Source organism: Haplochromis burtoni, unplaced genomic scaffold (assembly GCF_018398535.1).
Source record: "Haplochromis burtoni strain Fernald_Lab_line unplaced genomic scaffold, NCSU_Asbu1 Contig_20, whole genome shotgun sequence".
NCBI lineage: Eukaryota > Metazoa > Chordata > Actinopteri > Cichliformes > Cichlidae > Haplochromis > Haplochromis burtoni.
Genome location: NW_024582381.1, coordinates 3,224,002 through 3,235,877, shown reverse-complemented (window position 1 = coordinate 3,235,877; position 11,876 = coordinate 3,224,002). Strand labels below are relative to the sequence as shown.

General features: G+C 40.9%; 1 protein-coding gene and 1 non-coding gene across 32 annotated transcripts in view; one reads left to right on the top strand and one right to left on the bottom strand.

Moving 5' to 3' along the window:
• Window positions 1-11,876, top strand: part of clasp1a (cytoplasmic linker associated protein 1a) — a 93,716-nt gene that overhangs the window by 27,737 nt on the left and 54,103 nt on the right. For 30 of the 31 annotated variants that reach the window (XR_006054100.1, XM_042218516.1, XM_042218509.1 and 27 more), the window contains exons 3-8: window positions 1,876-1,954; window positions 3,048-3,151; window positions 3,794-3,885; window positions 4,023-4,098; window positions 4,474-4,571; window positions 5,667-5,737. Coding sequence is in view for 30 of the 31 variants with exons in the window: in XM_042218516.1 (XP_042074450.1) it covers window positions 1,876-1,954; window positions 3,048-3,151; window positions 3,794-3,885; window positions 4,023-4,098; window positions 4,474-4,571; window positions 5,667-5,737 (520 nt within the window). In the remaining variant the exon portion in view is untranslated. Of the gene's footprint in view, window positions 1-1,875; window positions 1,955-3,047; window positions 3,152-3,793; window positions 3,886-4,022; window positions 4,099-4,473; window positions 4,572-5,666; window positions 5,738-8,518; window positions 9,928-11,876 lie in introns of those variants that run through there. The other variant, XM_042218522.1, reaches the window with a different exon arrangement.
• LOC121814125 lies at window positions 1,458-1,589 on the bottom strand. The gene has a single exon (XR_006054106.1). It is a non-coding gene; the product is annotated as a U4atac minor spliceosomal RNA (small nuclear RNA).

The window sequence follows — 11,876 nt, the reverse complement described above, 5'->3', positions numbered from 1 at the left end:
TGTGTGTGTGTGTGTGTGTGTGTGTGTGTGTGTATGTTTTGGGGGCTCTGGATGTGGGTGGCAGCAAAAAGAGAGTTAGCCATCTGTCTGCAAAGAGGCGGAGCCTGTCTGTCCTGAACTGGACCACGTTCTTCTTTGGCGTTCCTTGTGTAATTCAGTTTTCCAGAAAAGACTCTTTACCTCCAGCTATGACTCTAAGAAAGAGCTCAAGTGAACCTGTTTTGCGTTCCTGTGCAGGGTTTCTCTCTTCGTGTGGGGCCTGTCGTCAGTCTAATTACCGTCATTCTCTCCAGCTGCAGAACAAAGAGGCTGATCTCAGGATTAGAGCTGCAGATAACCAGGACTTCTGCCTGCAGCAGGGGAGAGGCATCCATTGGAGACACTGAGGAAAATATAAAGGGAAGAGCACTTTGTAGTTCGGTGGTTTTAAGGGTAGGATTCCTGCAGGTCTTTAAAACAGCCCTAAATTAAAGACAATTAAATTAAGGTGTTAAAATTCTCTTATGTTCCCAGTAAATTTGCTGGTAGAAAAATCACAACAGCAGTTGGCTCTAAGCACTTTATGATGCAAGGTAAAGACCCTGCAATAATACAAGAAAACAGACAAAACCCCAACAATCAAATTACCCCTTATGAGCAACCGCTTTGACGACAATGGCAAGGAGAAACTCCCTTTATAAAGGAAGAAACCTCCAGCCAAACCAGGCTCATGGAGGTGTGGAAATCTGCCGTCCAGTTGGGGGTGAATGAGGTTGTTCAGTTAGTGGAGGTCCCCGCCCCCTCTGCAACACCTCTCACTCATGGTTGGGATTATGTTATAAAATGTAACTTACATTTGAATTAAAATAGAGGAAATACAAAAAATTTAATAGAGGCCATTCCGGTAGAAGAGGGAAAGACCATCTCGGAACTGAGGAGTATATACTTCACCATCTTACAGTGACGGGATTGCAGCCATTTCCCAGCTTTCTGTAAATGGTGCGCATAGCCACTGATGAAGGTTCATTACAATTTGCATATTAATGATCAAGAAACTAATTGTTAGTCAGTGGTGCTGGTTATGCAAATGTACTGTTTATACTGTTGAGGAAACCTGCAGTCAGCTGAAACTGTAAAAGTAAACTGGATGAGTGAAGAAACATTTGTCCCAGTGAAACAGTAACATCCAGAGGAACAGAATCAATTCTCCAGGGTTAATGTGTGGATCACAAGCCTTTTCTTCATATTTATAAAATTAAACAGCACTTTTTATGCAGTTTCATTAAAATAATTCATCTGTACTGACATGCTGAGACAAAAAAAGGTTCTCTGTACAGATTAAACTTCATCCTGAGATGATTAATATTGAAGTTTCCCCAGTAGGATCTTTGCTCCCAGCAGATTGCAGCAGTGTGTTGCAGCCATTGTTGCTTTGCTGTTTTACTCGTTGCTTCTTTATTGTTGCACACAGTAATCGGATTTCCAAAAAGTGCACCAAACCCTGGACATTCGCCAGGCGATGCGTGTGTGTTGTTGTTGTTACGGTGTCAGCTGGACTGCTCTCACTAAGCGTTCCTTGAGCAGTTCTCTCACCCCATGACAAGGAAAGTTGCAAGAGGCAGGGCCTGTGTTACAGGTCAGTGTTGTGAGTGTGTACCCTGAGTCATGGTGCACACAGTTTGTTGTTTTAACCCCACCCCTTTTCACACCCAGGCCTGTGTCGAGTGTTTCTTTGTTGATAAATTCCTCATTCTGATTTCATTTTTTCTATTAAATGTAAAAGAAATATTTACATGTAATTGTATATGTTTAAAATTTCTGTGATGATTTTTGTTTTTGTTTTATTTTTTACATTAAATTGTATTTAATGTGTGCGTTTCATTTTGTCTCCACCAGGTGGCGCTGCTCGGCCTGGACCTCTTATCTGCCTTAGTGACAAGGTTACAGGAGCGATTTAGAGCCCAGGTGGGAACAGGTAAGACTCAAATTTCAATCTTTAATGCTAATTTAATGTTTTATTTAATGTTGGATTTTTAAAGTGGTAATCTGATCGAGTTGAAGTGAAGTCAGAGCTTTTCTCTATATTATTTCAAATGCTTGAATTCAAAAAAAAAAAACCCTGACCAGTGAAACTCAGTCTATTCATTTGTCATTATCTTTATAAATTAAAGTTAGTTTGCATTATCTAATTAAAAATTGTTAAGTTTACTTTCAGTTTTTAGTTTTTATGTATTTTAATGTTAATATTGCATACTGATTGATATTGAGGGAAGTTGACTCTCAGTGTCTCTCATTATTTGCCCCAGTCCCCTCAGGATGAATCTTCATCCACATTTAAACACATCGACAAATATCAAACAAAACATATTTTGTATTTTTGTATTTTGTATTTTATTTTTTTCAGGCTCTTTGAAACATGTCGAGTAACACAAAAGTACAAAGTTGCAAAAGCGAGTGAGAATTAAAGAATTTGAAGAAAAGCTATCTGGAGCATGTACAAACTGATATTAATCTTTAATAGGGCTGTCAACATTGAAAGCAAACAAAACTGCTGTATAATGCCCTCCGCTATCTTAGTTTAATTGGTCACATGACTGCATCACATGACTAAAATGTGTCATCGTTTTTGAAAAGGCTCCGGGTTCACTGTCCGCACTGGGACGCGAAAACTGCATTTTCAAATGTATTTGCTTTGGAGAGCGTTTTCAAAACGCTGCGTTTTCCTTGACCAAAAACGCCGTCTCAGTGTGGACGGAAGGCCAAAGCCTCCGCTTTCCAGAAAAAGAAAAAGATGCGTTTTCAAACGAAAACGTATTAGTGTGGACATGACCTAAGTTCCTCAGTGCATCCTCCCCTGAATTTAAATGTGTGAAAAATCAAAAGCTTTTGTTTCAGAGTTTCAAACTACTGTTCTCACCTCTTCTCACCAAGTTTCTGTTGAGTGCTGTTGATCACTTCATCTGCTCTTACTTTGCATGAGAATAACTTGACAAAACATCCTGTACAACTGAGCCATTTCACCATCGTTAAGTACCAATAAATAACTCATATTCTCTTTTCTCACTCAGTTCTGCCCAGCCTTATTGATCGATTGGGAGATGCCAAAGATCAGGTGCGAGAAACAGACCAAACGTTGCTGCTAAAGATCATGGAACAAACCGCCAATCCGCAGGTAACACGCTCACTTTTTCTAAGACAGTTCAGGCGGTCATGCATTAGCTCAAATTCAGATGGATGTCGGCTTTAGTTCTCACTTGTTTACTCTGTGGTGAGCTTGGGGGTCTCACTGGGTGTGAAAGTCTGCTGCCACACCCGTCTGCACCCGCAGACTTCCTGCAGTGGAAGCTGGGGGCTGGCAGGTGGCCGGCAGGATGCCAGTGGTTGACCTTGTTAGACAGGTGTTACACCCAGGGTCTCCAGCACAGACAGCATAAAAGAAAGAAGTTACCATGGTGACATCCACCACTGGTTGTCCAAGTTCTGCTCTGAAGCTTCAAATTGATCATCTGGGTGAACTGCATCAATAGAGCCAGCTATAAACCTGAGGACGCAGCACACTCATTGACTAACGACTTATCAATCACATGTCGTTAGCCAATGAACATAACATTGATAATCCTCCCTTTTAACATTTAAACCAGGCACAATTAAGATATACATAAATGGGAAAGTGTTTACTGAGGTCAGGGCAATCTACCCGTAGACTCCTCTATAAACAGATGATTTTTTTGCAGCTACAACTGTTGGCCCCTTGTGGTCAAAAGCTTGAAAAAGTCCTGTTTCATTGTGTACATGATGTTGTGTATTTTTGCAGTACGTGTGGGACCGAATGCTGGGAGGCTTCAAGCATAAAAACAACCGGACCAGAGAAGGAGTGTGCCTTTGTCTCATCGCCACGCTGAACACGTGAGTTTCCCTCCTTTGCTCGTTCTGCTCGAGCAGGCCGATTGGGCCGTCACGTGACCTCATTTTTAAAAATCTGTGTCCTCCCGTCTCCTCGTTTTTGTCCCGCTGCTCATTACTCTGATCTGTTTGTCTTACAGATATGGAGCCCAAGGCCTGACTCTCAATAAAATTGTTCCTCATATATGTAACCTCCTGGGGGACCCCACTAGTCAGGTAAAGCCTACCATGACATCTCTCTTCTTTTTTTTTTTTTTTTCTTTTTAGAAGATTTTGTGTAATTTATGACCAAAACATTGAAGAGACACCAGGTGAAGTTTAAATTAAGCCAGCCGGCACCACCTTGTACCACCAGGTGGTGCGGTGAGTTAACTAGAGATGTCATATAGAGTGCCTGATTAAACACTGCCATCTGGAGGTGAAAGTCTGTATGACTTTTTTTCAATTGTAATTTTTTCCCCCCCATTGGTTTGTCTGATGAGTTGACTACATCATTTTATTCATGGTGACTCTGCTGTGGAACATCTGAATAGAAACGTCTGTTTGTTTGACTCCTCTCTGATGTTGTTGTTGTGTGATGCTGGTCACCAGGTCCGTGATGGAGCCATGAGCTCCCTGGTGGAGATCTACAGACATGTGGGTGAGAGGGTGAGGCTGGATCTCAGCAAGAAGGGCCTGCCACAGTCACGGTAAGAGAACAGGCCGCTGCCGTTTAACAATTTTTCTCTTTGATAGCCTTCATTGATTAACGGTAGAGCGATGGTTAATGAACAGAGAGCCCTTTATTAGTTCCCTGTTCCAACCACAGCTTGATTTTCACGCGCTGTTTGGTTCAAGTGGGTAAAATGTAAAAGTCATTAAACATTTTATAGCAACCCTACTTTCAAGAGTCTCTTTTTAATTAGAATTATATAAAATTTTATTTAGCCTCTTTCACATATTGAGTTTCTACAGATTTAGCTGATGTACTGCAGGAATTTCCCATTTTTAATGCTAAATAAATTAGATGATTTTTCTTTATATTACCACGGTTTTAAATTGCTATCGAATTATCCATATATAAGGATTATACCTTCCTAAAACATGATTCTGCAGCTCATCGGAGCACCTGTGAACCTGTGATTTAGCATCAGAAATCAGCACAGAGTGTAAAATAAATGGTTGTTTAAACATAAAATATATATTCTGTTATGATTCATTATTTATGAAGTTGGCTGCAGATTTAAAGTTGAGCTGAACTGCAGTAGAGCTGGTGTGCGTGCACTTTTTGGTCTAAATCCACACTGCAGAGGTTACTTTCTGGCTCATGACTGAACACCCCAGATGATTTATTTTTTCCTAAATCGGATTTATGGTCATCGCTCTTGTAATCAGCCATGAACAAGCTCTTTGAAACGGCGCCAGAATTTTGTAGCTCGGGCTCAAAACGTGATTTCACGTTTAATATCAGATACCAGCGAACATTCAGATGCGGCATCTTCTTTGTTCCCTTTGTGTCCTCTTCGTTCCTCCTTCACACTGGGCCATATGTCTCTGCACCCCTCCATCACCCCTCTCGCTCGCTCTCTCTCTGGCCCCGTTGCCTGTTAGTCATCTGTGTGGTGGTTTCGGTCTATTTTGGTCCCTGCAGCAGAAAGCCGAGGGAGGGCTTCTCACCTCGGAGGTGATGGATGGTGCAGTAAACAGGTCTTTAGTTACTTTCTGCTGCCCATCTGCTTTGTTTTATGTGCCATCTGCATAATTATCTTCACATTCTTGTCTTTCTCTCTGTCCCTCTGTTACAGCTTGAATGTAATCTTCAGCAAATTCGATGAAGTCCAAAGATCCGGGAACATGATCTCATCTTCTGGTTCAGGTGAGTGCTCCTCCCTTTGCTTCAGGCTTCTTTCTGCTGGTATGCAGAGCACATTAGAGGCTGGCTGATGTGGAAATTCAAATCACATCGCTGTAGTTTTAGGCTGGATAAATTATATGTACCTCAGTGTCTTCTATCAAAAAGCAACAGGTGGGACGTCTCAAACACATTTATTAAAGATTGTAGTTTTTCCCCGTTGTCTGACTGGCTGACTCCCGCTTGGTCGGTCAGGCTGACCAAACAGCTGGTCTCTGAGGGCCTGTTGTCCTGAAAGTGAATTTGCAAAGGTTCCGATTTCCTGCACCTTTGTTTTTGAGTCGGCTGCAAAATCAACTGAAACTTGCAGAGCTGGTTTCAGTGAACCTGGTGGCTGCAGAGGTTTTAGCTGAATATTACTGCACTATATAAATACAGGCCATTTTACTGCTCCTGTTTTTTTGACCAGAGACTGTGACTTCCTCTGAGGTGTTAGGCTTCATCTGTGTTGTAGTTTATACATTTGTTGTTGTAGTTGTTGTTTTTGGTGGGGGATTTGAATCAGACTGCTTCTCACAAGGACATATGAACTCATGGTTCAGTGAGTGTGTCCTTAGAGCTGCCCTCTTTGTAATCTGTTCAGGGGATGTCTGAGATTTTTAGCTACAAATGCATGGGTTAAGGTTTCTCAGTTGCAGCCCTGGAGCATAAACAATTCTCTTTCTGGTGGTTTAAGTCGTTTTTGTTTCGAGGGGAAGGGACAGCTTGGTGTGTCTGTCATATGGTGCAGGGTGAAATTTAGGAGTTATTTGACAGCAGAGCTTGAAGACAACATCTTCCTTGTGGCAGATTTTTCTCTCCTGTGTCATCACTCTCTTTTTCTGGCGTGTCAGCTTCTGAGTCTACCCTCCATGTTGAATGTGTACATGAATGTGGAGAAAGGAGGAGGATGGGGGAGGGTTTCAGGCCCAATGGACAGCCTGGGGCGAGAGTCAGAGATTTCAGCTGTCCCTCTGTGGAAGTAAAAAAGACTAGCAGACTCTGTTAATATATCAGAAACACAAAAAAAATAAAACTGCAGTTGGGTGGATGTTAGAAATTCTTCGCATTTGGAGCTGCTGACTCTGTCTAATTGCAGCTAACGCCGCATTTACAGCAAGAACAGCTGATCCGAGGAGAACACAGTGAGACGGGGATCAGTGTTTCAAAACAGTCTCCACCTCCCGTCTCAGCTGCCGCTCTGAGTTTCTTTGAGTGTCATGTGAAGTTTAACTTTCAGTAAGACCTGATCAATCATGATGAGGCACGATTTTCTGTCAGATTTAAGCTGTATTCACCAGCCTGCTGAGTCACAGTCGCAATCTTAAGATGATGACACAGCATTTCAGTCGGCACTGAAGTTCTTTCATCTCTTTCCTGCTATTTTTATCGGTTATTTTTGCACCATATTTTCATCTTCGTTGTTCTGTTTATTCGACTCCTTAAATTGATCTGTATAAAATCCATCAAAGTGGAGAAAAAAAATCCCACCTGAACCCCCCTTAGTTAATCCTTGTTTTTTACTTATAGCCAGTCCAGAAAAAATGTTCTCATCAGTCAGTTTCTTTGTAATCTCCTTTAATTTCAGACACTGAGGATAAATAATATTGCTCAGCTCCGTAGGACATATGAAGCAACTCCTGAGTGTGAGTCCTAATAATAAATAAAGGTGGACACTTTAGCCAGTGTTCATGTTGCTGTGTAAAGTTAACTTGGAGGACTGAGAGGAGCATGTACACATGACTCATTTCAGCGCTTATTAGATATTGAGCCTTTATATCCATCACGATCAGCTGCTTGGCTCGACTCGTCTCTTTCACAGCTCAACTGAAATTGACTCTGTGACTTGTTTTAATTGAAATCTGTCAGTCTTAAAGAGAGCGGAATGTCTGGTGTTAATGTGGATGGGCAGTGAGCGCTGTGACAGCAAAATAAGAATAGAATAGAATAGAATAATCCTTTAATTGTCCCACAAGGGGAAATTTGGTTGTAACAGCAGCTAGAAGACACATATACAACACACAGGACACAGAACAGAAACATACAGTTTTTCTTACGTATTTACATCAAGGACAATGGTTACTATAATAAGCTCTAAGCATTGAGGAAATGGGTTGTTATACTGCACTGAGTTATTATAGGCCTTTTTATTTTTATTTCGTTTTACATTTTTTTTCTTGTACTTCAGTTGTAATTGTGTCAAACTGTAGTTTGAAGCGCAAGTTTGATGTTTCATTGAGTTTATATTGTTTGAAAATGCTCAGTTAATGTTATTATGCAATGAGCACATTTGTCAGGGGCTAAATTTAACAGTCATTTAGAGTTTCAACGAACACATGTACATGGATGCCTGAGGATGGTAGTGTGACCAAACTGAGAGAGAGTATAGATGTTTCATCTATATATTTAAAAAAAATATACAGTGGAACCCCGACTTACGAAATTAATTAGTTCCCGAGGGTCTTTCTTAAGTCGAAATTTTTTGTAAGTCGAAGCACCCATCGCGCCTTTTGAGTGAACGAAAGGCTATAGGCTAATTGCTAACTGCAACAACAATACGTCGTTCAAGTGGAACAGCGAAGCGCAAGTACGAAAGCCAAGGGGGTTGTCACATGATTCGGAAGGCATTGTGGGCGTTCTGGGCTCAGCCAATCAGAGCCAGTGGATTTCGTTACACGGGCATTTTGCCGTAACACGGGCAGAAATATTGCCGTTAAGTGCCTTCGTAACTTGAATTTTTCGTTAAATGGGGTCTTCGTAAGTCAGGTTTTTTTTTTTTAAGTATAGTTTTAAATTTTATTTTGATTAACCTAACAGTTTCATTAAACTTTAAGTTTTGACTTTAGTTGTAGTTCACTTTCATAATAACTCAGGCACTGCAAAGGTTTTTTGTGCTTTTGTACCAAAACTAAGCAAAAAGCTAAGAGCGAACACTGAACTGAAGATGTGCACACATGAAACTGAAATGAGAAAGAATTACAGTAAATGTCTTTAGTTTTATTTATTTTTTTGTAAGGTTGGTCAAATTTGTTTACACAACTGGCCCGATGAAGCATTGCTGCATCTGATTATTGAGTCTGGTATTTCTACATGACTGTGAGTAAAAAAAACCCGCATAAAGCTTTCTGTTGAATTTTGGTTCTATTCTATTCTGCTCTGTCCCCAAATCTTCCCCCTGAAAACCCTTCACATTACAGTAATTATGATTCAGTCTAAAACTGAAAGTAATTACACTGATTAAATAACACAGTAAAAATGAAAGTGAACTAAGAGAAAAAATATAAAGAAATAAAAGTGGAAAACTGTAATAAATCCAGTTGGGTTTTTTTTTTCTTTTTTGGAAAGGGCAGAAGTTTAAACTGTTCCAAAGTTAACTGAAGGACAAGAGATTGAAAAAAGCAGCTTTGAATTCATGTCTAAAGGATGCGTAGTGTTGGAGGGATGTCAGCTAAAGCTCAACTATGTATTATCACTTTTTACCACAAGAGGAAGCAGTGAGTTAGTGCACCTTTTATTTAACCGTTGTGGTCGGCATCTGGGGGAAAAGACAAAGCCTCGGAAGGAATAGGGAGTAGGACTTAAAAGAAATGTCAGAAATTAAATTAAAGGCAGCACACATCCCAAAACATCTCAATACTCCCACTGGTAAAATGCTGCCCCCTGGTGGTAATAGATATAGTTGCAGAGGGTAATTACGAAACGTAGCTTTACCTCTCACAAAATTGAGCTATTTCAGCAACTAAAGTGCTATATGTTACACAAGTATCGTGTTTTTACAGCTCTCTTGGTGTATCCCATCCATTTAGTGTTTCATTTATCTGTTACAGATCAGCTAAAATGACTAATTTTATGATTAAAAATATCTCAAAAGTGCAAAAATATACAATTGCTCACTCTCTAGATGGTTGACTACAGACAGATGGAAAGAGACAGGCTGTTTTTTCAGGGAAGGAGACAAGGGAGGAGGGAGCAGAGTGAGAGACTGTGGAGGGATAAATCGACAAGAGCGAGGGAGGGAGCAAAACAAAGCAGCCATTTCTGTGGCAGTACTGTGAGGTAAACAGAGAGAGAGCTGGCAGAGACTTCGGTTAAAGCTGACCGATCGGTGGAGCGATCAGCTGTGGATCTGCATTCCTGTTCTGCTCAGCAGCTTTGCACCATGACAGCTGGAGAAGGTAAGACTGGAAATGCGAAGAGCTCTCAGAAACACCCAAAATATTATCATCGTCTCTTTTGCTCTGTGTTTGAGTTTTTATCTTTTTATGTAATCTTTTTTTTTCTGCTGCAAACTGAGCTCTGAGCCACTTCTGTACTTTTCTGATAGCTCTGGCAATCGAGGAGGGAGTCTCCGGTTGTTTCTGCAGCAGCGTGGCGTTATAATTATAAGTGTGACTGCTGTGACGAAGCTGCAGCAGCTTTCAGCGGTCACACTGTGATTTCTCCATGCAGTGCACATGGTAGTGTCACATTTTTTGCCTCTTGTTTGGAGAATGCCTGCTGGTGCCTGAAGCCACGAGGGACAATTTGATTTTCCTTATCCTGGAAATGGTTACACATTTCTCTATATCATTTAGATAATTTGTTACATAATCCCTTCAATTATATATTTTTGTGCGTATAATTTTTGATAAGCACACCTTCGGTTTTATGGTAGGAGTATACAAGGACAAAAAATCTTGCTTCTGCTGACGTTTCGTTATAAAAGCAGCCAGCCCCGACATGAATTTTGTTTTGCAGTTTTACATCAGCGGTTCAGTCACTGGCAGAGCAGCAGTCAGCAGCAGCTCTTTTAAGAACCAAAGTGGAACTAAAGTTATTGCAGCACTTGAATTGTATGAAGAAAGCAGGTCATCCTCACAGTGGGAGTGGTGCGTTTTTAAATAGGCGGATGCTCCAAGAAACCTGATGAAGTGGGCGAAACAGGCTTTAGGAAACATGAAGTCAGAGATTTATTTTGCTGCAGTATTTTCCACTACTGATACAGCACATGTAGAAATAAACAAGAGTCCTTTCCACTCGCTTAGTTTCTATAAATATGTTGCGCGTGTGATATGTTGGTGAATTTCTGATTAAGCAGGAACCAAATAAACATTCTGCAGGTCAAGGTAAAATCAGAAACAGACCGTCAGCGCTCCTCTGACAGGAGAGATGACATCGTGTGGGGCGGTGTGAGGGCGATCCTGGTCGTGTTCCAGACCTGCTGCGATCGCTTCATGCTTCATTTCTGCTGTTGTGCTCGGCTTTCACACGGCCACAGGGGTGAGGCGAAGGTAATCTCGAGCTGCTCAGGGGTGATTTTACCTGGAAGCAGAGTCGTATGGGCCACAAAAATTAGCCAAATAAATCCAGTGCAGTTTGTTTCAAAGCTTCATTAATGCTAGCAAGGCAAATGTTGACTTTAAGACCAGCTGCAAAAAAAGGAGCGGTTCTGTGACTAATATTTAGGTTTTCATAACAGTGTGTGGGAGTAGTCTGTTTATTGTTTTGGTTCCATTTTCTTTACATTTCCTTTCTTATGTATGATATACATTTCATGCATATAAAATGTTTTATTTTCTATAAACTACTGAGAGGAGAAAGAACTACTGAAACATAAAGGCTCACTTATGTACAGATATTAAACCTCCAAGCATCTGTGTGTTTGCTCTCAACACAAAATAAGCAGTAAGTTTGCTAATAAAAGCTGCATTTAAAACTTTAAATTGTCCCGTATCATAAATACAGCTCCATCTTTGTAACAAGCCAAATCTATTTAAAATCACTCGTAAAATCAGTGAGTTCTGACGATTTCTAATCATGTATAAACTGTTTGGAGGTCTGGTTTACCGTGGCGCATCGTTCAGATGGATAGCTTGTGTGGATATCTCGGATGTGAGCTAGAAGTTTGTATTATTTCTCCAGATCTGCGCACACTAAGGTTTCAGATCCAGGCTGTATTTATAACCACAGAGGAGAGCTGTGGGTGGGTGGGTGGGACGCCATGTCAGCTGCTCACTTCTCAGTTTCTTGAACACAATCACAGTGTTTTTGTGACTGGCTGAATTCCCAAGGCATTTTGTGTGCATTTGTTCTGTGTGTGTGTGTGTGTGTGTGTGTGTGTGTGTGTGTGTGTGTGTGTGTGTGT